The sequence below is a fragment of the Passer domesticus genome, chromosome 29 (genome assembly GCF_036417665.1).
Source record: "Passer domesticus isolate bPasDom1 chromosome 29, bPasDom1.hap1, whole genome shotgun sequence".
Taxonomy (NCBI): domain Eukaryota; kingdom Metazoa; phylum Chordata; class Aves; order Passeriformes; family Passeridae; genus Passer; species Passer domesticus.
In genome coordinates this window covers 3,938,730-3,965,939 of record NC_087502.1, presented here as the reverse complement: position 1 = coordinate 3,965,939, position 27,210 = coordinate 3,938,730, and the positions used below count along the sequence as shown (strand labels likewise).

Sequence of the window (27,210 nt, the reverse complement as noted above, 5' to 3'; positions counted from 1 at the left end):
GCCGGCCCTGGTCCGCACAGGGAGCAGAGCCCTCCTTAGCCGGGGCAGGGCTCGCAGGTGCCCCCGCCAGCCCCCGCTGCCAGCCCGCTGGCCTCACTCACCGCTGCAGATGAGCTGGAGCTCTTCCCTCTTCCCCCTCAGGTGCCGCCCGGCCATGCCTGGGAACACAGAGCCTGTCACGGCGCCAGCGGCACAGCTCCCTGCCAGCGGCGCTGCCGGCGCTGCGGCCACACGCCCTGCTGGCCCAGCAGGGCTCAGCCCGGGCCACGCCGCACGCTGCCGCCCGACGGCACGGCTGCCAGAGGCCGGCAGCAGCGCCGAGCCCAGGGGGGGCTCCGGGGCACCGGGCCCGGACGGCGCTGCCGGGGCAGCGGGCGGGGCTGGGGCTGAGCTGCGGCGGGCCGGGGAGGGAGCCCGGCCTCGTGGCTCACCGGTGAACCTGATGGCCGCCGCTTGCAGGGACTCTTGTGGGTTCCGCAGGTACGGCAGGGCCCGGCGCAGGTGCTCGGCCGCTCGGCTCCTGTCCTCTGCTAGCTGCAGAGAGCGGCAGCAGGGAAGGCTCGGCGCGGGCTCAGCCCCTGTGGCGGGCGCTCCCTGCGCCCAGCCCTGGCCTCCCCTGCCCGCACAGCCCTGAGGCGCGGCCAGCAGCCGCTGGCGCCGGGCTCCGTAGTGGGCAGAGGGCCGGCTGCTGCCCGGGGAGCCGCGGTGCCGCCCCGGCCCACAGCCCCGCCGGGCCGCGGCTCCATCGGCCCCCGGCTCGGGCCCACAGGAGCCTGGAGAAGAGCCCGCACATCCTCGGGGTGCAGCAGCGGGCTGGGGCACAGCTGCCGGTGCCGCACACTGAGCACAGTGCTCAGGGGGCTTCTCCAGGCTGAGGCTGGGGCTTCCAGGCCGTCCTTACCAGGCACTTGGTGAACTTCCACAGCTTCTTGTTCTTCAGCTGTTTTTCAAGATCCCTCCTCTTCAGGAACTTGGCCACACAAAGCAGCGTTTCCTGAGAAACCTGGAGAGCAGCAGAGACACGGAGATGGCCCCACAGCCCAGGGTGCAGGACCCGCGTCCCTGTGCCAAGGCCTGGAGGAGGCTGCAGCCCGGCAGGCGCCAGGGCAGGAGGCAGCCGAGCCCCCTGCCAGGGGACAGCAGCAGCCCATGAATCCTCACCTGTGCCACAAGCCGATTCTCATCATGGCAGTGGAAGAAGAGTGGCAGCAGGCTCTGGCGCAGGGGTGTCTTCAGGGCCTTTTTTTCCTTTTTCTGTGGAAGAGTCACCAATGTTCGGAAGAGGAGTATGGAGAGCACCTGCACCTGGTTATTGTCCTGGATGAAAGGAAGAGAAAAAGACCTCAGCATTGGCTGCACGGGGCTCAGCTTGGCGCAGGCCTGCAAATCCACAGGGCACAAAGTGTCTGGGCAGCACCCAGTGGCCGTGGCTGAGGGCAGCGAGCCTTACGTGGTCAAAGAGTGGCAGGAGCGCCTCAACCAGCTGCAGTGTGATGGGGCCGGCTATCAGCGTGTCATTGTCCAAAATAATAAAGCTGAGTAGCATGACCGTCATGCAAACTATCTCTCCATCTGTGTCCTGCAGGAGCTCCACAAGGCTTTCAGTCAGGCTCCACATTTTTTTGGTCTGTTCGGAACACAAGTTGGTGAAATGCCATCCTGCTGTGGCAGGGCCCAGAGGCCAAAGGCCTATCCTGAAGCACTTGGGCAGCTGAAGCGGGAGGCAGGAGAGCTGGGAGCAGCTGCCCCAGCACCCAAAGCCCAGCCAAGCCCAAAGGACTGCATTGCCCAGCTTAGCCCCTGCCCCCTTCTCACCATGGAGGGCTCATCAGTGAACTCGAGAAGGGCCCTGAGTGCCAGGCGACGCCTCTCCCTGCACTTGCTCCGCAGGTGCCTTGACAAGATTTGCAGGACTCTCTTAGCACCGCGTTCACTCAAGTCCAGGAACTCGAGGACCTGAAAGGCACAGGGCAGTGACAGGGGAGCCGGCCAGCAGGAGCCAGAACCGCACAGGGCTGGGCCCAGGCAGCAGCACAGGCACGGGCACCGTCCCAGGCAGCTGCGGCTACGAGAGGGCAGAGAGCTGGGAGGCAGCGCTGGCCATCAGGCTCACCTCCGCAAGGAAGGCCAGGGCGGGCAGCTCCCAACGTGGCTCCTGTGTGCTGAGCAGCCGGAGCAGGTAGCGAGCGATCCGGGAGCACAAGGAGATGGAGACACAGGACATCTCCCTGGCAGGAGAGAAAGTCACCAAGACTGTGGCCATGGGGACAAACCTCTGCCAGGACTGACTCACAGAGGTCTGGTCTTTCCCCAGCATCCTGCAAGGGACCCTGGGCTATTGGGGAGGTGGCTCCTTGTGGGCACCCTCCTCTCCCAGCCTTTTCCAGTCTGCTTGGCTGTCCCTCGGTGACAAGGCCCTCTGGCCCGCGACCATGGGGACTGTGTGGGGCACCCTGGGCACAGAGCACAAATGTCAGAGGCAGCGGGGAGAAGGGGGTCTCACCTGGCCAGCAGAGCCACGGCATAGTGGTGGGTGTCAGCACACAGCAGCGTGTCCCAGCCACACGCTGGTGCTTCCATTGCCACCACCACGTCCTCGTGCTGCATTCGGCAGAGCAGGGACTTCAGGGTCCGCACTGCAAACCTGCGTGCAGAGCAAAGCCCCGGTCACGCTGGGAGCACTGGCTCCTGCCCAGGGACGTGGCAGGGACAGGAGGAATGGGATGGAGCACCTGTTGGGGCTGGCGGCAAGGTCATATTGCTCTTGGCATCCCTTCCAGAAGGTATCCACCTCCTCTGGCATATCCAGAGTGGTGAAGAACACTTGGAAGAGCAGATGCACAAAGAGGCGGGGGAAATACACCGTCACCATGTGTGGGACACAGGGCACCTGGAGGATCTTCCACATCACCACAGTGGCCTGCAAAGGACAAAGCCCCCTGAGACAGCGCTCAGTGCCGAGGTGTCTGTGTGGCAGGGCCTGAACAGGGGAGGGAGAGGCCCAAAGAGGTGCAGGGGGAGCAGGACCTGGTGCCCCTGAAGCTGCCCCGAGGCCAGGTTTCATCCCAGCGCCTGAGGCAGGGAGATGCAGTGGGGGAGGGAGGATGGAGAGCTGCTGGAGAGGCGGCTTTGGGGCCAGCAAAGGCCAGTTGCAGAAACTCACAGCCAGGACCAAGACACCCGTTTTGTCCCCATCGGAGGTGCACATGCTGTGCTCGGGCCAGCTCCCCAGCACATCCAGGAGTATCAGCAGCGCAGGCTCCGCAGTCCTGGGCGAGCACATGATGCTCTTCCACATGGTCAGAGCAGCTCTGTGGGGTTAGAGCTCTGTCTCAGGGGGGTCTGGGACACAGCACTGTGGCCTGGGCAGCAGCGGGGACCTGAGCTGGCTGCCAGCTCTGCCTCTGCCCACTGCCACTGGCCAGCAGCTCCCAGCAGCCCAGCCCTGTGGGGACAGGCCCCTGAGGGGCCGTGAGGGAGCATGGCAGCAGGCTCGGGGACTGACGTGCCAGGGCTGGCAAAGGGAGCAGCCAGAGGGCCCTGGAGCTCTCTGTTGCTCAGACAGCTGGGACAGGCTGTACAGGCTGATGGGCTGGGGAGCCCTGAGCGCTCTGGGCAGGCGGGCCCCATACCTGTCACAGGATGGGGCCACACGCAGGAGCGTCACCAGTACGTCAGCGGGCTGTGCTTCGGTGAGATCCAGCAGGGTCCTGTTCAGCCTGTGCTCAGCAAACTGATTGGCCGTGAGCCACTGGTGGATGTACCTGACCACGGCGGGCACCTGGAGAAGGCACGGGGACACTTGGACAGCTGCCAGAGGGAGGAATGTCCCCAGCTTCCCCAGAGAAGTGCTTCCCTTCCCACCACACTGCCATGGCCTCAAAGGCTTCCAGTGACCAGCGGGTGTTGCTTGGGAGGCTGAGCAATTCCTGGGAGGATCAAACCCTGGCCATGGGCTGCTTACTTGCTTTGGATTGCAAAAGCCCTCCTCTACCAGCATATCCAGCAGGGCAGCACTGGTCTTGGTTTTGAAGATGTGTGAGTATGCTCTGAGCCCAGTGCCCACGGTGCTGGTCTCTTCCTCCCGAATTCTCTTGATTAATTTGCAAACCAGCTGTAGGAGAAGGGCAAGAAACCAGGGATGTTCCACGGAATGCTCCAAGTATGGTGACAGCAGGCCCAGCCCAGGTGGGGATGGCTGCAGGTACCTGTGCTGTTCTGTGGAAGAGGCCACGGCTGGATTGCTGCTCTTGTGTGCGCTCCACGGCTGCATCTGGCAAAGAGCGAGCGCAGCCAGAGCTGAGGGGCTGCGGGAGAGGCCGGAGAACACAGCCCAGCCCTGCACTGCCCAGGCAGGGACAGCCCCGGGATGCCCCAGGGGATGGAGCACGACTGCTGTGGGGTGTCTGCCTGGCCCCTCTTCCGTCCTGTCCATAGGCATGGCCCAGGAGATGGATGGGATGGGATGGGATGGGATGGGATGGGATGGGATGGGATGGGATGGGATGGGATGGGATGGGATGGGATGGGATGCCATGGGATGGGATGCCATGGGATGGGATGCAACAGGATGGCATGCCATGGGATGGGATGAGTTGCAGTGGGATGCAGTGGGATGCTATGACACCAAGCTGGCTGCAGGCACCAGCCCTGTAGCCCAGCTCTGCCACTCACCCTTCTGCAGTGGCTTGAACGTCACCACCCCTTCCTTCTGCTGTGCTGGGGCAGCTCCAGGGCCTTCTTCCTCTTCCTGCACCCAGGCCAGCTTGGGCAATCTCGGGGGTCTCTGCTCCATGTCACTGACTGGATTTGTGGCTGCTTGCAGGAGAGGTGCCTCGGAAAAGCTCCGAGTCAGCAAGTCCTGCAGTCGTGCCTGGAAGGCACCTTCAAGAGCGAAGCCTCAGGAGGGCTACAGGACAGCACGTCCTGCACTCTGCTCTGGAGGGCTCCTGCCACAAGGGCAGGAGAGTCCTGTCAAGGATGGTGGTCTGGCCTCGAGGGCACTGGCGGCAGGGATGGGAGATGCCTCCGGGGCACCAAGGCCCACGGTCGGCCCTCGAGGGCACCTGCAGGAGAGAAGCCTCGGGAAGGCCACGGGTCAGCAAGTCCTGTGGTCTGGCCTCGAGGTCAGCTGCAGGAATAACACTTCGGAAAGGCTCCGGGTCAGACACGAACGAGTGTGCTGTGTGGGGCTCCTCACAGCACTGCTCCGTCTCGTCCTGTCCCGTTGCGAGCTCCGAGCACTCTGGAGTGTTCTTGTCACCACCAGCTCCTATGTCACCACATGTCACAAAGGGCTCTAGGACACCCGTTCCATGGCGTGGTGACCATGGTACGCCATGTCACAAAGGGCCCTTGCACACACTGCCCCCTGCCCTGGAGCCACCCCCAGCCCACCCAAAGTGGCCCAGCTTAGGAGGAATCTCTGGCCCCGGGTGTCTGAGACAGCCTGACAGGGTCTTTAGGAACGGCTCAAACCACCAGCAAATGCTGCCCTGCTCTGCAGGCTCAGGGCAGCAGAAGGAGCCCCCAGGGCTGCCGACAAAGCCCCCCTTGGGAAGGGCACGGGGCCTTCCACAGAAGCTGGCACGGCCTCCTAGGGACACATCCTGGCTGGTGGCCATCCTAAACCTGCGGGTGTGACATGGACAAGGAACATGTGGGCCAGGGCACGAATGCTGCCCTGAGCCCTGGGGCCCGGGCAGCGCTGACATCAGCAGGTGTGGCAGAGTCCCTGCCCAAGCAGACCTGCCACCCCTCAGCCCTGGCAGCGCTGGTGCCCGTCTCCTGCCCCAGAGACCTGTGCCCCAGGGGGCTTCTGTGCCACAGGGAGCCAAAGCCCACGTGCATTGGGGACTGTGCTCCTTCCTGCAGGGGCTGCTGGCAGGAGCACCTGGAGCAACTGCTGGCAACACTTGGTCTCTGTCAGAAGCTCTTACTCCGTGCTGAAATTATTTTCTCATTGAAGTCATTTCTTTCTGCAGGAAAACACCTTAACAGCAAAGGCACAGAAGAATGTGGCATTTAAGAATCCTCAGTTCAGGAAAGCTTCATTTCCCATTGCTCAATTCAAGTAGTTCCAAAAAGTTGCAAACATCCCAAATCAATTGGGATGGCTTGAGAAGGTGAAGAGTTGGAATTTTTCTTCCCATCTCAAAGCAGTGACGCACTTGTTTTAACGTCATCCACTGGGAGTCACTTTACAGAACATAACACTCCACAGAGGCAAAAAAAGGGCCATTCTTTGGTTTGCAAATGGTTTTTTATGAAGGGATGATTATATCCTCATTCTCCTAAGGAATAAAAACTCTCAAGAAATGAAAGTTTACTCAGTGTTACAAAAACAGCCCAACCAAAAAAGTAGATGGCAAAAGGGCTAATCCTCCCCCTGGTACAGATATCTAAGTGGCCAGTAAAGTACAGCTCTGCCCTCTGGTTCCCTGCAGGAGAATCAGGACCATGAACAGGAAAAGTCACAGATATTCTTTCTGCCCTCCGTAACCAAAGCTGTGCCAAACCACAGATGCTGCCTTCAACCTGGCTCAGATTCCAGCCTAGACCTCTCACCTTCCAGACAATGCCTTCTCCAACACCCCCCCAACACTAACCCCCCCAGCCTCCCACACAGAAGCCCTCAGCACCTCGCCAGGACCCCGAGCTGTCCCTGTCCCTCCGCAGAGCTTTCCCACCCTCCAGCAGACGCCCTGGTTCCCTGCACGTGCCGTGGGATGGCCCTCGGGAGCGTCTGCTCCAAGGCCTTCCCTGGTGGCAGCTCAGGCTGCCAGGCCTGTGGTTCCTGGATCACCCTTCCCACCGAGCCTTCCTGTGCACGGCTGTTCCATTGGCACCTTTGCTCAGCTCGGACTTCTCCACTTAACCGGACTGCTGGTCAAGGATCCAGAGCAGCCTGGCCAGCTCTTTCTCCAGCTCCCTCTTTACTCTCGGGGGAGCTAGAGCATTGCACAAGAAAGCAACTGGTGCCACAAGGAGCCTCAGGCACCTTTGGCAGTGAAACAAGGCCTTGGTTTGACCTAAGTAAGCACAAGCCATTCACATTAGTGAACAAGTGCTTAGCACAGTCTGACCTGAGTACTTGCACCAGTTAGAATAAGAAAAACCTGGGGACCTCATTGACAGGAGAGTGACTTGACAAAAAGTTTTAGACATAGTCTGCCAGAAGAACTAAGGGCAAGTACAGAATCAGCCCTGTGCAGGGATGCCATGAGGAAGATTTTGTGCTGCTTTAGGGCATCGAGACCACTCCTGGCCAGCACCTGGACATTAGCTTTGAGGATAGGAATGTGACACAGTGTATTTCTAACCCCCTGCCTATTGAATCACCTCAGCAGTGTAAAGATGGATGGTATTTTTGATACAATTCCTACACCAACCTACTGAAATTTATCCCTGGTGGAGAAGCATTTCAGTGGGGGCAGACTCCTGCCCTCCCGCCAGGTCAATAAAAAGGGCTTTTTGGCAGACAATGCATTTCTCTGCTGATTTCTTTGAGTGAGGGAGACCCCTCAGGACTGCTGTATCCTGAGGGAACACCGTTGGCTTTGACCTGTAGGCACCTGCACAAGCTTAGAATCAGCTGCCTCAGCTTCCAGGACCTCTCTTGGCCAGGATCCTGACATGGATGCAGGATTGCTGCGAGGCACTTCTGGGACACAGCAAGACAGGACCGGCTGTCTCGTGTCCACGTAGCACCCCCTGACACAGCCTGGGTCATCCCAAAACCAGACAAACGCTCACGTGTCAGCAGAGGGGAGCAAGGAGCACTGGGCTCCTCTCAGGGTATCTCAGCTGGCCTTGCTCCACAACACGCTTCCATTTTCACATGAGGGATTTTCCGTGGGGGACCACCAAAGTTACTAAAGTTACCAAAGTTACCCCAGAAAGTTCATTTGGCCAAGGGGTGGGGAAATTCATGGGCTATTGTCATGAAGCAGGTGTGAGCATATAGGGCAAGTTGCTCCTTGGCAGGCCCTGCTCAAAGCAGTGTACCATGGCTGTAAGCACTCCTGCAAACAATCACTTGTGAGCATCCACCTCAACCAGGCCAGAACTCCAGTCAGGGTCTTCAGGGTCTTGGTCTCTGCTCTTGTGACAGTTGTGAGGCAGATGAGGGAAACCTTGGACGATCTCTTGCAGTCATCTCTTCAGAGTGACGAATGAGCTTTGTCATCTGGTATTGTTCATTTTTTGTGCTGGGGAATGCTTTGCCTGTTCAAGAAACAGGTTTTTCCCACCTCTCTCTGAGGAAATTCTTTTCCAAACCGGTTGTGGGGAGGGGCCATGTGGGTTGGCTTTCTGGGGGGGCCCCTTTTGGAGGTTTCCTCCCAAATTTGCCCTAAACCAGGACATTCCTACATTCCCTATGCCACATTCCCGTTCTCATTGCCCCATTCCCTATCTCATTGCCAGTCCTGGACCCGTTCCCATTCCCTATCCTACATTCCCATTCTCATGACCCCATTCCCGGTCCTGTCCCCGGCTCCTTCTGTCTGGGGGAGTGGCTCTCCAGGGACTGGTCACCCCTGGGCACAGTGCAGCTGATTTTGGGGTGTTGCTACCTGCCCAGCAAGGGCCATGGGGGGTGTTGCTGAAGCTGGCGATCGGCCGGTGCCGGCGGGTGGGACACGGGTTTGGGGATCCCCGGGAGAGGCGGGGATGAAAGGCGGGAGCCCCGGCGTGGGGAGAGGGGCGATAGCAGAGCTGGGGGAGCTCCGGCAGGCTGGAGGGGTGGTGGAGCCGGGAGATGAGTGGGGCCCGGGCCCCGAGCCTGAAAGTATTGTCGGGGAGCGGGGGAAGCGCTGAGTGCCTGGGGTGGGGGGATGCTGGAGAAGGGGACCCTGGGACACCTGGGAGCCGCGTTTGAATGAGGGGAGGATGAGCCCTGGGAGCCCCAAAAGCCCCTCAGCATGCCTGAGTAGGACCCGGGAGAGGGGGAATGCCCAGGACCCACGGGCCCCTCAGAAGTGCTGAGAAGAGGGACCCCCATAACCCCAAAGTAAGGACCCTGGAAATAGGGAACCCCTGGGAGAGATTTTTGACTCCTCCTTGATTTTTGGAGGTATTTCTAGCCACCAGACACCCGGTGACTTCTAGAGATGGACTTGGTTAGCAGGACCTTCAAAGGCAATACACTCACATCTTGTTTTTCTCTCAAATCAGGATTTCCCATTCCCAACAATTTTTTGACTAGAGAAGGCTGCGAGGAAGCGAAAGATCCCTCAGGACACTGAAGCAGGTGAGGAGGAAGTCACTGCCCCTTTCTCCCTCTCTCCTGCTCCATCTCCCAGCCCAGCACAGCCCCCGGCGGCAGGACAACCCTGCTGTCTCAGGGAGATAAAGAACTAGGAAAGACCTCTGGCTCGGAGTCGGCAGCTGCTGGGGACACCCGCAGAGCACAGCGCCTTTCCCAATTCCAGACAGAGGATGCACTGACCAATTTCCTGGGAAAAACACATCCACTCTCCTGTGAAACTTTAAAAGTTTAATAAAGGAAGATAGGGGAGAAAGACCACAGAGCAAAGATGTTATGGCCAGAAGCATCTTGGCACTCAGCCCAGAGCACCCCTGCTATTTTGGAAACACCCTTTAGATACCATTTCCAATGCATCAGCTTGTTCCATATTCATAAACAATTATGTTTAGTAAATTTCTCTGAAATCTAGTTTACATATTCCAAGAACTGTTTAGCATGGCTCCTCCTCGGGTCCGCCTTTTTAGAGCATGTAGATTCCTTGGGTGTGATTTTAGTCCATTTTTATCACAACCTTCACTATTGCACCTTGGTCCACACTGTCTTCAGACGGTGAGTGCTGATGGTTGGCATATCCGTAGCAGGTGTGCTCATCCTGTGTTCATTGGGTTTTATCCCATCCAAGCAGGCATTTTACCATAAGCATACTTATATCAGCTATTTCTAAGTTTTAGATAAAAGAAATAAAAACTATATAACGAAGATACTTTAATACCAGACATATGGAATCCATTTTTAATATTGGTGAAAAGCCAATATTATAATATGTATCTCTACCATTCCTCAGCGGTGGCTCCGCAGTTCCCGGGCAGAGCCGCAGCGCCCAGCGCTCCCCACTTCCACCCCACCTGCGCCACCCGCTCGCATCCAGCGAGCCCCGGGAGCGGAATTTTGGCTCGGGGGGATGGGGACGGCACGGACGGATCTGCACTGGGGGCCCCGAGCCCCCTGCCCATGGCTGGGGGCTGCTGGGGGTTTCTCCCCCTGCCCCAGAGCCGGTGCTGCCGCGGCCGTGGGGCAGAGCGGGTGCGGAAGGCAGGTCCGGGGCGGGAGCGGAGGAGAAGCGGGAGGAAGGGCAGGGAGAGGGGAAGGGGAGGAGCAGGAAGGCGAGCGAGGTGCACGAAGAGGAGCGGCCCGAGGAGGAGCAGCAGTGGCAGGAGCATTGCGGGGCTCCACGGCGAGCCCGCTGAGCCCGCAGCTCGGCTGGCCCCGGCAGCATCGCATTGCCCTGCGTGCCGCGGGTGAGCGCGGAGGGGAAGCTCGCCCCGAGCCGATCGCGGCAGCTCCGGGACGGATTTTTGGGGGACTAAAGGAGGGAGTTTGGAGGGGTTTGGGTCTCGCGGAATCCGGAGTCGCGTCCCAAATATATTTCGGTTTTGCTGGGAGCGGTATTTTTTCTTCCTATGACGAGGGGACATTTTTGGATGTGGCCGGAGTGCAGAGCTGAGCCGTGAATGGCCCGGGGGGATTTTGCGGGGCCCACGTGGCGCTCGGCCGGTGCCGGCGGGCGGGCCACGGGTTTGGGGATCCCCGGGAGAGGCGGGGATGAAAGGCGGGAGCCCCGGCGTGGGGAGAGGGGCGATAGCAGAGCTGGGGGAGCTCCGGCAGGCTGGAGGGGCGGTGGAGCCGGGAGATGAGTGGGGCCCGGGCCCCGAGCCTGAAAGTATTGTCGGGGAGCGGGGGAAGCGCTGAGTGCCTGGGGTGGGGGGATGCTGGAGAAGGGGACCCTGGGACACCTGGGAGCCGCGCTCGAACTGATATAAAATTTCAATAGTCAATCCGGATTTTATTTTTTATGTTTTTTATTTTAAAGCCAGCAGCGCTGGGTGGTCGGGGAGTCACCGCTCCACTCACGGCACACACCACTTACAAGTTCGGTAAAGTATATATACTGTTTTTAAGCCTACAAAGCATTTTCCAATGTGCTCGGTTAGTCCAAATCAGCAAATATCAATAAGCTGGGATACGCAATTTCATAATCTTTCCAGGTGGTCGTTGGCTTCCTGTCCTTCTTGTGGTCATCTGGAGGGAGGTGATTTACACTGGTGTCTGCTACCTGATTTTATCACGTTGTTGTAGGTAAAAAATTGATGCAGCCAATTTAATAAAAATAAAAACAGAATTTATTCACAACCAATATACAGTCCTGACAGCCAACAATCAAGGAACAGCACCGACCCCGGGATCTGAGCTGGGTGAACACAGAGTCCGAGCTGGCTAGCAGGGAATCCCCACTGTTCACAAAGAGAGCCTGGTAGAGCCGGCTTAAATACAGTTTTTCTAGCCCCAGGCAGCGTCTCTTGTCTTCCATGTAGGACTCTCGTCTTTTTTCAGGTTTTCTCATATTCATGTTGTTTTATTTCTCCGTGCAAAAGTCTAACAAAGCTCGTCCAGGAATCCATGTATTTTTGCTGCCGAGTTCCTGGAATATGTATTTCAGATGTAAGTTTGTGATGGCTCAGGTTATGTAGGTCAGACATCTTCATGGGCCATCATGGCTGGGTGGCTCCTGGTTCATTCTAGAGAGAACACCCATCTCCTGTCTCAGCCAGTGTTTTTCATGTGTTAATTTGGATTCCTTTCCTCTGCTGCCAGCTGTGGTTTCCTCACTCTCTGTAGCAATCCCTTGTCTCTGGCTAGTGTGCCCTCATGACTTGTTTGATTAGAAATCATACTATATCCTATATAACACTCATACCACATCTGACAGAATACTCATAATGTACGAATTATCAATATACACATACACATGTAGTCTCAATCAGCACGAATTGCCAAAATACACCTAACAATCCCTCCCCTTCTTCATAAACACATTAAGTTGTGCTGTTTTTCTAAAAATGTTCATGCGTACATCTTTCTAGCCTTTTAAAAATTTTCCCTTAGAACCCATGTGATTACCTTTAGCTACTTGGTGCTTATGTGAGTTTACTGTTAGGATGGAAATACATGGAGTATACTCTTCTACTTCATGATATTCTTTTCCTTCCCTGCTGATGCAAATTGTTGTAATCACCCTTTTGTTTTTGAAATCTTTGCATTATCGCATTTGAGAAGCTGCTCTGGAGCTAAACTCTCACTTTTCTAGGGCTATTTTTCTGCTGATATGAGCCTTCCACAAATCCAGCAGTTGGATTGTTCCACCACCTTCTTCTTTATTTCTGACTCCTGTCATCTTAACTCTTGAGCTACCTGCTTTATTTTGCTCTCTGGATCCACCCCATCTTTATTCTTCAAAAACAAAAAGTCCTATCATATTGCAGACAAGCCCTGTCATCATGATCTTCAAGAAGGTCAAGAATAACTGGCTCATTCTTGAGGGATAGCCTATTTTCATATTTCAAATTCTTTCTTACCCAGTATGTTTTCTTCTTATCACACACCTTTTCAGGCGATTATGATCATAAGATAGTTTGTTAACTTGGAAATAAGCTACAAACTCCATTATTCCCCCAGTCTACATGGTGTGATTACACGTATCACAAATAGGGATGGGTATCTGTTCAATATTCCTCTTATAAATTTTATGCATGGGTGTTTCTAACTTTTTGCTTTTTGCATATAACATATTATTTTTCCATTCTAGTCACATATACTGAGTAATATTTAAGGTACTGTACCCACTTTTCTTACCCTTGCTGCAGTCTGCTGGGGCTGGGTGTGCTGAAGTCTCTGTCTCTGCTTGTCCTCTCAGGACAATCTGCAAACATTGCCTGCACTCATTACCAGGACTCTGCCTCTCCGTGCTGGGCAAATTTTCCAGGTGTGAACCAGCTGTGCTGCACATGGTTAGACTCAGGCCCATCAGGATCCCCATATTTGTATTCTTCTGCTTCTGCTTATGCCCACTGGGTTGCAGCCAGCAGCAAGGTCAGACCATCTTCTCAGCAGCAAGAATATTCTTCTGGGGTCCTATACCCGGACCAAGCCACATACTTTTTTAAAGATGCCCCATCTTGATAGTTGAACTGTATCAGTTCTGCAGGGCACTGTGTTCAATCTCTGGTACTCGATTGTTAGAATTTGAGCTTGCGAATTTACTTTTTCCCTCTGTCCTGTTCTGAAACAAGTGATGTCACTCCAGGGAATCCAATTCTATTATGCCTAATTCAGTAGTGATTTCTAAGATACAGCTAGTCAGATACTGTTCTTCCTCTGTATCCCTTGTACATAAACCTCTTGGTCTATATCCAAGTGTGTGTAACCTAGACTTAGTGACAGCATTCGCATTTAAAATAGATGGATGTGCAACCAGTCACTGTGCAACTTACCTGATCTTTTTCAGTCATTTACTTGGCTTTTCTCTTTTAATTTGGTGCTTACTAAATATCCAACAGTTTTTGTCGTACTTTAACTTATTTTAATTTTACTTTCAATGTTTCTTATAACTTCAATCTAGTTTGTATCTTATATACCCAGTCTTTCCAGATTTTTCACTAATCACATTACTTGTTTTATTATATTCTTTACAGTATCTTCTAACTATTCAATATGCTTAAAACAACTTCATGAATAATACTCATAGTTCCAAAGAAAATATTTTACTTCTCGTAACAATCTGTTTTTACAACTTACAACCTTAGGTATTAACATGCATAAACACAGATTCATTTACTTATAAAACAAGAGGTGTTTTCCACACTTTAAAATTACTAGATGGACATTAATTATGATGGGATTCTTTTGATTTTTTGTGTAACCTTGTGGCAAATAATTTATCAAAGAATATTTTAAAAATTGAAAACATAGGAAAAGATTGGGAAGATTTCATCTCACTTGTGCAAGAGAAGTTAGTTTAAGAGCAGTTTAGTTGCTTAGCTTACAGTTTGGCAATTTACTAGGCCTACAGTGTCTATTGAACTTGTAAATTGAGTCGTTTAGGAGATAAAGGCCTGGATGTCTCTTTTGTGGTTCAAACAAAGGGCTCAGCTCTGCCTTTGGGAGTCTTTAATAGGGAGCTTATCTAGCTCCCAGAAGAAGTTTTAAGTTTTACAACATTTAATAAAAACATAGTAACTTGATGCAACTATAACTTTTCTCAGAGGATGACAGTATTGTTTCAGATCACGCTACAGTTCTTAAACTTATAATTGCTTTGTCTTAAAAACACATCTAAACTTTTAAAACTTCCACCCAATGTAGCTTTTCTTAATTTCACACATTGAATGTGATGTTTTAAATCTTTCTTTTCTGTTTAAGCACAGATATATATATATATTTTTTAACCAATATACTACTAGTTTACTTTAAAGCACTGTAATCATAGTAAATACAGCACAAATTTAACACTTACAGACAGAGACTGGTTAAACACATATTTTGTGCACATATCAATTATAAGCTACAAGACTCGTTTGGACTTCAAACATATAAATCTGGCTGATTTACTTTAGAGCTGCTAGTTCTGTTAAACTTTTGTCCAAACTTTTAAAACTGCATATAATTCACAGACTTGAGCAGACACTTAAGGATCTTGATCTTTACAATATTCTAAACGTCTTCTTAGCCTAGCCTTTTTGTGGTAACACAATAATTTACTTTCAACACTTCTGAAAACTTCTAAAACTTCTAAAACTTCTAAATTTTTTTTCAAAAACTTCTCAAGACTTTCAAAACTCCAAGCAAATTTCCAACAATTTTTTAATCTGCAAAAGTGCATCAATCTTTCTCAACTAGTCTCTCTTAAAAACTTTTTTTCAAAGTTGTACACCATCTCTATAGGTATGCACATAATTAAGGAGATACACTTCAATACTACTTTCTTCTAGGAAAGAAATGTTGCTATTTTTCTCTAATAACACCTCTAGATCTTTTCTTAACACATTGAAACTTAGTTTAGAAATTGATAAGGTATTTATTCTTTTATATTTTGGTGTCTCTCTTAATTGCAACACTTTTAATAATAGGAACTTCAAATTCTTTTCCTTTTTCTATTTCTGTAGGGACTTTTCATGTTTCACATCTTCCTGGTATTTCTATAATACATGTTTTCTTTGCACTAAGATCAAAAGCTTTGCTAATGTGAGCCTCTTGAGATAATGTGAGCTGTATCTACTGGCACTTCTTCCTTCTCTCTTTTTCTTGAATTCAACTTATTAGGAGGAGCAGATGGTCTTACAGCCTCCTCCACAGGCTGGGCAAGGGAGGTAAATTGTCACAGGACTCCCAAGTGTTATTTTTGATTTTCAGCTTTAACCCTTGATTCTGACTCATCTTGTCCATTTTAACCTATTAGTAATAAGTTTCTCATAAAGGAATTTTACCTTCTCACTATACCCTTCAATCCAGTGCCTGCAATACCTTAGAAGTTTCAGCAGCTGTCTGATCTCTCTTTTTGTCTGTGGGAGGGTAAAGCAACAATTCTTGCTACTCTTTCAGGGTCTAATTTATTTTTCCTTTTTATTAACCAATGTCCCAGATATTTAACTTCAGGTTCAGTAAACTGTAACTTAGATTTTGAAATTTTTAGGCCCTTATCTTTTAAGAAGTTTAATGATGTTATGGTACTTGCTTTTACATCTTTCTCTTTAGGATTAGCCACTAAGAGGTTATCTACATATTGTAATAATTTTGTCCCTTCTATTTGCACAAATTGATTTAATAATTGTTCGAGAGCCTGACCAAACAGATTTGGTGAATCTACAAACTCTTGAGGCAAAGATGCCTACTTGAATTGCTGCTTTTTATTTGTCTTTGGGTCGCAGCATTTCTGTAAATTTTGATTGGGAATAATCTTGTACTAGCATAGTCCCATAATCTGGCAGAGTCCCCTTCCTCTTTATTTTGCAAATTCTTACCACCCACGTGATGATGTAAAGCTTGGCAAGTCCATCTTTTTGAAGGTGCTAAACACAGGCTAGATTAGATGTTTTCTAATTTCCTCATTTCCCCCTATTTCTACGCAATAATGTATCATTAGTTCTTTGGATCTTATTTGTCTCTTGGGGCAGTTCTCTTAGTGTTCTAGCATCCACCTCAACGCACTATTTCTCGGAATTTCAGGTAGACCATTCTCCTGTTCTTTTTCAGGTTTGCTCTATTTCCCTGAATCTTGCTCTTTTTTTGCTCCATTTCACAAGCTCTTCCTAAAGTTCCCTTAACGTACGTACCTTTTTCTGAGCTGAAAGGAATTCCTAGAAAAACTTTTTTACTGGTACTGTGTCTAAGTTCTGATCCCCTTTTGAAAAAATATTACCAGTCTACTAGACACACAGCGAACCGGTCTGTGGATTTTCGGCTGGTAATGAGCTCTTGTTCTTATCTTTTCTTTTACCTGGATTTCTTTTTCCCCCATGCTGGAGAACTTACCTTCCCCTTTCTGATCCTGCCCGTAATCGATCCCCCGAGCTCCCCGACTTTCAGGTTTTTTTGTCTGAAAATGATTTTTTGTCTGCTTCCCCCTCGACCGACCACTTTCCTCTCGGAAGAGTGGAACTGTGATCCTGGGGTCCACACTCGCTTCGTGACAGTGCCACATCTCATGACTTCATGACTTGTTTGATTAGAAATCATACTATATCCTATATAACACTCATACCACATCTGACAGAATACTCAAAATGTATGAATTATCAATATACACATACACATATAGTCTCAATCAGCACAAATTACCAAAATATACGTAACAAAATGCATCAGGCTTTTTATTATACATAAGCATTTAGTTGCTTTGTTGTAATATCTCTTAGCTTTAGCACAAGTTCCTCTATTTTATTCTAAGCATCAGTCCTCTTGCTACTTCCTGTCTTTTACTCTACTATACTTCTTTTATTTTGATGCTTTATTTGGCCATTTGGTCAGAAAGTTTCAGAACCTTTCTTTGTGTCTTTTTTGGACACAGCAGATAGAAGCATTTGCTGATTCCATTGCCAATTGACACAAATCACAAAAACATTTTTCATAATCCTCCCCTTTATCTTATTGATTCATGTCTTTGCTTCAAATTGAGCTAATACTGTTTGAGTTTCAGTTTTATTTGGTTCTGCTTTGCCCTTGACTGTCATAAGGGAGAGAGTTTTTTCTCCTGGTTATTTTAGGGTTTATGGGCATTGCTGAAATCTGCATTCCCTGGATCACTGAATGCATTAACCTAATAAAGCATGGAATCAAACATGGTATAAACAATAGGCCTAATGCAGAAGAAAGCAACATAAACCCCAATGTTTTCCACCAGGCACCTTCAAACAAATTATTCCGTGAATTGTCAGTTAATGTGGAATTCCATTATTGCACTGGAACATGTGCAACTTGTTTAATTTTGTCTACCAAATGTGTAACAGCCTCCCCATTATCATCAGTCTCTAAACAGCCCTCAGATGTACTAAATTTACCACAAAACTCCCTTTCTTCAGCTCATAAGTAATCTGGGGCTAGCCTATTCTGATATACTGCTGCTCTGGTCTGGCTTAGTTGTCTAGCTACAAGCTTCAATGCCTCTGATGTTTGATTAAAAGTAATTTCTACACTGGCCTGTAATTAATAATTTGGTTAAGCATATAAATAGGGGTTCTATAACCCCAGTTAGTGTCCTGAGCCCAGGAGACAGGATCACAGTAATCTGTGATCCATTGGGAAGTCCATTCTTCATTTTTCCAGGTCTGTTTTCCTCCTATTTCAGTTTGTTTTCTTCTGCGCAGAGTTTCCTAAAGAGATCGTCCCAAATATTCACCTTTGCTCTTTGGTTGCAAAAAGAATGCAGGTTGTATAATTGCAATTGTACAGGTACCTCTCCACCTCTTTGATAATTCATCATATGCCCTTTTACCACATATCCAAAGTAATCCATTTGAAGTTTTCCAATTTTCAGCCTTCTGCCCCTGATTTTCCCAGTATCCCTTAAGATCTTTTACCTCCTGGAAAAGATTAGCCTGTGTTACACTTTTCCAGCAAACAGTTCCATTGGTACAATTGATGGAGCAATAACCTGTTGGTGGTTTTGGCCACCAGGTTGTAAAAGTGGAGTTGGTGGTATATATCATCTTGCAGGGGGTGTGTCCTACATACGTAGTACAATTGTTTCCTTTCCTAGAAATACAAATTTGGCCTACTACTTCATGACTCAATATTTACTCCTCAGGTTGAATTTCATTAAATCTTTGTGTCATGTTCCATAATATCAACTGATCCGGTCCAACCCCTTCTCCCCTCCACAGCCATTGCTCGGTCATTTGGGATCCCCACCAACCCAACAGTTAGTCACATTTAATTCCTTAACTACTTTTTGCATCAGATCAATAAACAAATTTTTTTCCTAACATGGGGAAGTCCCAATCCCTGAGTCTTTTCTTAATATTTTATACAGGTCACTTCCTGCTCTTGTTCTTTTGGGTTTGAATTTCCCCTAAATGCTTTGTGATGTCTTTCACTAACTCTTCCTTGAATTTATCTTGTATTCCCCCTTTATCTGAGTATCCCCACGTTCCGCCTTTGGGAAAAGAGAAGAATGGTTCTCCCTGGTGACAAAATTGATAGTTTCCAGGTGCCCATCCTCCCACTCCTGAATCTGTTGCTACCCAGTAACTCTTCTCTCCTGTTGTACAAGTTTCAGGTTGTCCTGGCCCATCACATCCTGCATTAATATGAGTGTGTGCTCGGGCCATGGTCCAGCCATACTTTACATTTTGGTCGCACTTCAAGCAGGGATTGGTTTCCCATTCCCTGGAAGACCCAACAGTACCAGAAGGCCCCACAGTTTTTTTGTCCCTCTTCCTCCTTGGCCTCCCGGGGTGCTCCCAGCAGTGAGGGGTACCATCTTCTCAGCAGCAAGGATATTCTTCAGGGGCTCCGTGTGAGCTTTCCTGCATTCCGTGCCGTTTCTTAAATACTTCCCAGTTCTTTGCTTTGGCTGGCTTGGATCTGCAAAGGACTCGATTACGTTTGCAACGCTCAATCTTTTTAATGTTTGCCTCACTTGATAGTCCCCCTCTTAATCCGTATTTCCACAACATCCACCACTCATAAGAATCTAGTTTTAATGTTCCTTTCTCTAGTCTCTTATAAAAAATATATTCAGATAAAATCTGTTCAATGTGTTTACACTCTGGACACAATCCCCTTGGAGGATAATCCCTGTGACAATGATAACACCACCTCTCCTTCCAATAGTTGCATTCAGTGCTTACAAAGGGATAGCAATTACAGTCCTTTTCAATACAGGTTATTTTATCTCCCGACATCTCTTGAGAATATGGCATCCCATATAACATCCTGCATGGGGAGATCCCATGCTCTGAGTTTGGCATTGTTCAAATATTTAACCACACCAATGGTAAATACTCGGTAAATATTGGATTAATGCTTAATCCAAGATAGTTTTTTTTTAATCATTAGTTTTGCTAGGCGATGCTTTAGGGTCTGGTTCATTCAACTCTCCCCAAAATCTGAGGGTGCCAAGGGGTAAAATAGTCCCAAGAGATCCCTAGAGCTTTCATTACTTTTAACACTTTTGAGGTAAAGTGGGAACCCTGATCCAAATCAATCACTCTAATCATCCCAAATCGTGGAATTATTTCTTCTGAAATAATCTTTGTAACAAAATGTGCTGTTGTTTGTGTCGCAGAGTAGGTCTCTACCCAATGAGTTAATTGGTTTACTATTACTAACAAAGACTTATATCTTCCCACTCTCAGTAGTTTGGTAAAATCCACTTGTATCTTTTCAAAAGGCCTATAGGCAGTTTTTCTCCCTCCCTGTGAGGTCTGTCTAGATGTCTTCTTGTTAATTTTCTGGCAAATAATGCATCCTTGTGTCTTCTGTTTTGCTATATCAAATATTCTTATACATCAAAAAAACTTTAAAAAGTGGTGGATTACTGCTCGTGTTCCCCAATGAGTTCATTAATGTAACTGGGGAATTATTCTTTTAACATTACTTTTAGATAGCATTTCTCTACCATCTGGTAAAAGCCACTTATGCCCTTCTAGCTTAGCCCCTAGTTTCTGCATCTCTTGTATTTCCTTTGAGATATAGCCTTTTTGATACTTTGTATCATCCTCACTGTTATTCAAATTATTTAAAAACACAGGTAAGCATACTGCTGCCCTTTGTGCTTCTGCATCAGCCAAATTATTGCCATGAGTCCGATAATCCGTTCCCCTCTGGTGTCCTCTGACATGGACAGCAGCTATCACTGATGGACCCCTCAAAGCTTCTGATACTTCTATGGGAACGATTGGATTACTTATTTCTATCTTAATGGGTCCAGTCTTCAGCTTTCCTATTTCCCCTTTATGGTGCCACACTTTTGGATTAATTTTGTCTTTATCTTCTGACATTAAGGTATAAAACTGTACCTGTAGTTCTCCTTGTTTCACTTCTAAATTTATTCCTAAAGCTGTAATTAAATTTCTTCCTAGCATATTATTGTCTGCTTCTGGTACCAATAACAAATCATTCAAACAAATCTTATTTTCTGATTCAATTTCAACATTTTCAATTATGGGTACTTTAAATGGTTCCCCTTTTGCTGCCACAACTAGAGCAATTTCTTAAGTAATTTTACCCCCATTGAGGAGGTGCTGTTGATCTTTCTGCTCCAGTGTCTACTAAAAAGGTAACTTCTTCCCCTTGGGGACCTATTTTTAGTTCTATCAAGGGTTCTTTTGATCATCTGGTCCTCAAGATGTACAGCCCCTGACACCCCTATTTGTCCTCTTCACACTTTTTTTTTTCTCCCATCTTTTTGTTGTTGCTTACAGCTTCGCTTTGTCTTCTCCTTCCTCACTAATAGGAATGATAATCTGCAGGACCATCTCCGGGGTTTCTCATTTGGGGAAGTTTCTTACAATCTCCCCTAGGTCTTTGTCCTTCTGTTCTGAACGCTTTCTTTTCCCCCTTCTGAGTTTCCCTCACAGCTGCTACAAATATCTTGGCTTTTGCCTTTTGTGTTTCTTCACCTCTCCTCACGTACACCTTTTGGGCTTCCCACAATAGCTCTTGGAGACCCCAGTCCTGCCAATCCTCTCATTCTTTAGCCTTTTTTTTTTTATGTCTCCCCCAGATTTTGCCACAAATGGAGTTTGAAGCAATGCTGTTCCTACTGGTGAATCTTGGTTCACTCCTGAATACATTTGCAGGCTCTTTCTGAGCCTCTCAAGCCAATCTGTAGGTGTTTCATCTTTTTTCTTGGTGCACGCAGAAAGCCTTGTTAATGTTTTGCCCTCGAGGTATGGCATTCTGTGTGCCTTGTATAATGATATCTCTAAGGTCCCTCACATTTTGTCTGTCCTGCTCGTTCTGATTAGGCCATTTTTGATCCCCACGTGGACCCTGCTGGTGTCTCCTTTCCCAGTCTCTCATTCCTGCTTGCCTAATCATTTCCCTTTCCTCAGTAGTAAATAGTATTCCTAATATAGCTTGAAGCTCATTCCAGGTGTAGGTATTTGGCCCTAAAAATTGGTCTAACCTCTCGGAAACCCCTAAAGGGTTTTCAAGCAGCCGCCCCATTTCCTTTTTAAATTCTCTTACATTCCCAGTATGAAGTGGGACTGCTACAGACGCTATTCCCCTATCATTTCTTCCCATAAGTACTTCTCTCAAGGGGAATAGTCTCTTCTTTTGATCTTTCTCCTCCCCACTAGAATTATTTTCCTGGCGTTGTTCTCTCCTCTTGCTCCGAGTCCTACTAGATTGTGATGATAGTGGTGGAGTTGTTGAGCTCCGGGGCCTCTCAGGGGAGGAGAGAGTTTCCTGCCCTTGATAGGGAGGGGGCAAATTGTCTAATGGTTCCCAAGGTTTTTCTTTTTCCTCCACCTTTCTTCTTTTTTTAGTTTTCAGGGGGTATAATGTTATCACTACAGAAACCCCCCCCCCTCCTCCAAAGTGCCACATAATCACTTTCCTCCTGATCAAAGGGTTCCTTACTATTTACATAAAGATTTAAAGCTTGACACATCCAGTCATGAAAGGACCCAGCACTGCCCAATATAAATGATCAGGCCTAATTTCTTCCTTAGTCCACCCTACCATACAATAATGGACCATCTCGTCTTTACTTTTTCCCTTCCTAGAGGGCATTGCATCCCAATGTGCAGTTGTTAACCCCAGGGGGCTGTCCGGGGGTATCTCTGCTTATTCACTCCCTTTCTCGTTTTTAGAGCCTCTCTGGGGGCCCCATAACCTTGAGCCTCTCTTGGGACCCTTTGAGCCTCTCTGGGGGCTCGTTGAACCTCCCTGGGGGTTCCTTGAGCCGGAGGTCTTACTGTACCCCTGAGCCATCGTGAGCAGTGTCTCACAGCACTTGCTTTGTCCCTTCACTGGCCGAGCCCCTCGTGGGGTGATGGAAGCACAGACAGAAGGACTCCTCGATGGCTCCGCGATAATATTGCATCTACCTCACTCACTTTCATTCAGACACTGTCGTGTCCACCCAGCCGAATGATACTCACAGCCCGCTGCTCTTGTCTGGATCTTTGTGCACTGGAATTGCAGGTGATTTAAACTGCAGTTCTCAGGGAGCTCAGTTCCTTGCTTGCTTTCTTTACCAGGTTTGTGGTGCCGTTAGCTCCCGGGCTATTGGCTTCTACGGACCACAAAAGTGTGGTGCCCCCTGCAGTAGCCTCAGTCCGAGAGATCCCAGGGCATCAGGTCAGCGTCACCAAATTGATATAAAATCTTAATAGTCAATCTGAATTTTATTTCTATATCTTTTACTTCAAAGAAAGCAAGCCAGCAGCACTGGGTGGCCGGGGAGTCACTGATGTACTCAAGGCACACACCACTTACAAGTTCAGTAAAGTATATATACTGGTTTTAAGCCTACAAAGCATTTTCCAATGAGCTCAGTTAGTCCAAATCAGCAAATATCAATAAGCTGGGATCCGCAGTTTCATAATCTTTCCAGGTGGTCATTGATTCCTATCCTTCTTGTGGTCATCTGGAGGGAGGCCTTACACTGGTGTCTGCTACATGATTTGGTCATGTGCATCAAGCTTTTTTTATACATAAGCATTTAGTTGCTTTGTTGCAATATCTCTTAGCTTTTCCATAACTTCCTCTCTTTTATTCCAAGCATCAGTCATCTTGCAACCTCATCTCTTTTACTCTATTATACTTCTTTTATTTTGATGCTTTATTTGGTCAGAAAGTTCTAAAACCTTTTTTTGTGTCAATTTTGGACACAGCAGATAGAAGCATTTGCTAATTCCATTGCCAATTGACACAAATCACAAAAAACATTTGTCACAGAATCAGGGGAGGATGAGCCCTGGGACCCCCAAAAGCCCCTCAGCATGGCTGAGCAGCACCCGAGAGCGGGGGGGATGCCCAGGACCCACAGGCCCCTCAGAAGTGCTGAGAAGAGGGACCCCCATAACCTCAAATAAGAACAGTGGAAACAGGGAAATCCTGGGAGAGTGGTTTTGAACTTGCTGATTTTTGGAGGTATTTCTGACCACCAGCCACCCAGTGACTTCTAGAGATGGACTTGGCCAGTGGACCTTCAAAGCCAATGCACTCACATCTTGTTTTTCCCCAGATCAGCATTTCCCATTCCCAAACCTTATCTGGATAGAGGAGAAGGCTGAAAGGAAGTGGAAGATGCCCCGGGACACTGAGGCAGGTGAGGAGGAAGTCACTGCCCCTTTCCCCCTCTCTCCTGCTCCATCTCCCAGCCCAGCACTGCCCCTGGCTGCAGGACAACCCTGCTGCCAACGCTGTCCTGCTGGGGATGGACTGGGGGGATCTCCTTCTCCTTCCCTCTGGCACAGAGGCAAATCCCATCCTCTCCTTGTCCTTCTCCTGCAGACAAGGAGCTGAGGATGGAGAGCAGGGAGGACAAATCCCCACGACAGAACCTCATGGACGAGGCCGTTTTTAGCGGCTCCACAGCACAGGAATCCAACGGGGAGGAAAAGCCCCGGAGATCCCTCAGGAGGAGGGGCTCCAAACCCAGCCCAGGATATGCTGAGGGAGAAAGACCCAGCCTGTGCCAGGAAGGCAGCCAGAGATCTGGCCAGAGCTCTGAGGTGCTGGTCCATGAGCAGCGTGATGATGGCAAGAAGCCCCACCAGTGCTTGGAATGTGGGCAGAGTTTCCTCATGAGGTCCAGCCTGGTCCGCCACCAGATGGTGCACACTGGGGAACGCCCCTACGAGTGTGGGGAATGTGGGAAGGGCTTCAGAGACACCACGGACCTGATCCGCCACCAGAGGATTCACACTGGGGAACGCCCCTACGAGTGTGGGGAATGTGGGCAGAGATTCAGCATCAGCTCCTACCTGATCGTCCACCAGAGGATCCACACTGGGCAACGGCCCTATGAGTGTGAGCAATGTGGAAAGACCTTCAACACCAGCTCCAGTTTGATCCTCCACCAGAGGACCCACACTGATGAACGGCCCTATACATGTGGAGAATGTGGGAAAGGCTTCAGGAAGAGCGGCCACCTAAATCGCCACCAGATGACCCACACTGGGATACGACCCTACGTGTGTGGGGAGTGTGGGAAGGGCTTCTGTGACACCTCTGGCCTGATCATCCACCAGACAATGCACACTGGGGAAAGCCCCTACACGTGCTCAGAATGTGGGAAGAGCTTCAGCCGGAGCTCCAAACTGATTGTCCACCAGAGGATCCACACTGGGCAGAGGCCCTAACAGTGTCCCAAGTGTGGGAAGCGCTTCTCCCAAAACTCAACTGTGACCCAGCACCAAGGGAGGCAGCAAGTAAGGGAAGCCCTACAAGTGCCCCGTGTGCAGGAAGAGCTTTGAGCGCTGCTCCAACTCCATCCCCCACTGGAGGACCCCCATTGGATGGTCCATGATGACCCTCATTGGGCTGAGACTTGGTGATCCATGGTCCTGGTGATCCATGTTGGGAAGAAACCTGGCTGGTGGTCTGCACATCTTCCTGGCTTCCCTTGGACATTTGGACACAGCCAGAGAAAAATGCATTGGGATGCAAACCGACATCAGAATTTCATAGGGAACAGCACAGTTTTTTTACTTTCGACCCCAAAATTATCTTACCTTTTGCAGCCAATCATTTCTTCAGGTGGCATCAAGGATGCTATTGGAGGTCTTTTCCAACCTAAATCATTCCATGATTCTAATTCTCCCTGGCCTAGAGACATCTTCCACAGCCAAATGGTGATGGACTGGGGCACAAAACCAGGATTTTGGAGACAATGGAGTGGAAATTCCTCTAGAAAAGGTCCATTCTACCCACCCAGGCACATGGATACTCAGCCAACATGGACACATAAATCCTGTTATTTTGGCCTTGATTTTCTTTCACTTTTCTTCATCCCTTCACCCAACACTGGGGTAAAAATAAGACATTTAACTAAGACACAGATGGTGACATTGGGAATATGGTGGGGATGGGGCTGGGGACATGGACAAGGACATGGGTGTGGACATGGCTGTGGATGGCAATGTTGGGCATGGAGGGGGTGTCACAGGTATAGATGGTGACATGGGGCTATATGGGCATGGATGAGGACATGGGGGACGTGGCCATGGGTGGTGACAAGTGGCTTAGGGGACAAGTCCATGGGTTGACATGTCCATGCCATGAGGTGTCCCATGACCAAGGACAGCACATCCCCACCACCACCACGATACTGTCCCCTTCATGCTCCCGTTTATTCCCTGCTCTTTCCCTGGCTGTGACACCTCCCTTGCAGGATGTCCCCATGTCCTGGTGACCCGTGTCCCTCAGCCACTCCCAGTGGCTCCAGCAGCAGCCAGAGCCCATCCTCAGCACGCAGGATCAGCTCGGGCTTGTGGCGCGGGGGTGGCCTCGCCGTGTCCCTCCACAGCACAAACCGGGACAGTGTCAGTGCCACTGCCACCTTCATCTCAGCCGTGGCAAAGCTCTGCCCGATGCAGTTCCTGCCACCACATCCCCACTGTCAGTGTCACCCCACTGTGAACCCAGCCAGGGATGGGGGTGGCACCTGGGGACACTCCTGTCCCCACTCCACCACTTACCTGGGGCCAGCAGAGAAGGGGATGATGGACAACAGGCACTGTCCCTTGGTGTTCTCTGGGTTGAACCTCAGGGGGTTGAACACCTGGGGTGACACCGCCACAGTCTCACTGAGGGGACACAGCTGTCATCACCATGGTGACAGGGACCCATCATACGGTGGCCCTACCTCAGGCTCAGGCCAGAGGTCTGGGTTGTGGTGGGTCCCATAGATGCTCATCAGGCAGATGACCCCTGGTGGGATGGGAATGGCCACTTTAGGGACAGCAGATGAGGGTGGCTGGTGACACTGGGGACACCCTGGCCGTGCCATACCCTTGGGGTGACATGGCCATCACGCAGGGCGATGTCCTCAGTGCAGCACTGGGACACAGCAGTGACAGGAGGGTGCAGCCGCAGGCTCTCCTTGATGCACATGGTGGTGAAGGGCAGCTGGGACAGGTCCTCCCTGGGGACAGCGTGGGGGTGGCATCGTGTCCCCAAGCCACATGACCTGGGGTGGCCCTGGGGACATCTCACCATTCAATGTCCGCAGTGTCCCGGCCAGCCAGGAGCTCCTGGACCTCCTGGCAGCATCGCTCCTGGTGCTCAGGGTGGCCAGCCAGGTTGTAGAAGAGCCATGCCAGGCCACTGGCCGTGGTGTCATGACCTGTGGGGACATTGGGTGAGTGAGGGGACACTGGAGTGGCTCCTCCCCAGTGGCGCCTGGGAGCTCGTGCTCACCCTCAAACATGAAGGTGTCAGCCTCAGCCGCGATGTCCTCGTCCGACAGGGTGTGGCCGTTCTCGTCCTGCGGGGGTGAGATAAGCCAGGGGCCACCTGGGGCCACCAGTCTATGGCCAAATCCCATCCATGGCCACCACTCTTCCCCAATGGCCACCACCCTACAGGCACCACCATCCCACTGGCCATCAGCTCTATGGTCAATGCTGCCCATGGCCACCACTGTTCCCCTGTGGCCACCAGTCTATGCCCCAGCCCACCATGGCCACCAGCATCCTCCTGGCCTC

General features: G+C 50.1%; 2 protein-coding genes across 2 annotated transcripts; one reads left to right on the top strand and one right to left on the bottom strand.

Moving 5' to 3' along the window:
* Nucleotides 1-254: 254 nt before the first annotated feature.
* LOC135287304 (uncharacterized) lies at nt 255-4,244 on the bottom strand. The gene is made up of 12 exons (XM_064400652.1): nt 3,965-4,244; nt 3,633-3,781; nt 3,164-3,311; nt 2,733-2,920; nt 2,504-2,644; nt 2,114-2,228; nt 1,816-1,956; nt 1,451-1,627; nt 1,162-1,317; nt 902-1,003; nt 432-534; nt 255-295 (listed from the first exon to the last, which is right to left on the bottom strand). Exons 1-12 carry the CDS (start codon nt 3,998-4,000, stop codon nt 255-257), a joined length of 1,497 nt encoding a protein of 498 aa, XP_064256722.1. The 5' UTR covers nt 4,001-4,244.
* A 6,134-nt stretch (nt 4,245-10,378) lies between these two features.
* On the top strand, nt 10,379-25,562 carry LOC135287410 (zinc finger protein 239-like). Its single transcript, XM_064400769.1, has 4 exons — nt 10,379-10,509; nt 11,082-11,145; nt 23,745-23,828; nt 24,014-25,562. The coding sequence occupies exons 3-4, from the start codon at nt 23,807-23,809 to the stop codon at nt 24,862-24,864; spliced, it is 873 nt and encodes a 290-aa protein (XP_064256839.1). The 5' UTR covers nt 10,379-10,509; nt 11,082-11,145; nt 23,745-23,806; the 3' UTR covers nt 24,865-25,562.
* The last annotated feature ends 1,648 nt before the right edge of the window (nt 25,563-27,210 follow it).

Excerpts from the sequence above, each read along its gene's own strand:
- LOC135287304 (XM_064400652.1), bottom strand. The coding sequence starts at position 4,000 with ATGCTGGTAGAGGAGGGCTTTTGCAATCCAAAGCAA. Across the intron at positions 2,229-2,503 it reads GCCGTGGCTCTGCTGGCCAG|GGAGATGTCCTGTGTCTCCA; the intron begins GTGAGACCCCCT and ends CTCTCCTGCCAG. Across the intron at positions 1,628-1,815 it reads TCACTGATGAGCCCTCCATG|ACCAAAAAAATGTGGAGCCT; the intron begins GTGAGAAGGGGG and ends TGTTCCGAACAG.
- LOC135287410 (XM_064400769.1), top strand. The coding sequence starts at position 23,807 with ATGCCCCGGGACACTGAGGCAG. Across the intron at positions 23,829-24,013 it reads GCCCCGGGACACTGAGGCAG|ACAAGGAGCTGAGGATGGAG; the intron begins GTGAGGAGGAAG and ends CTTCTCCTGCAG.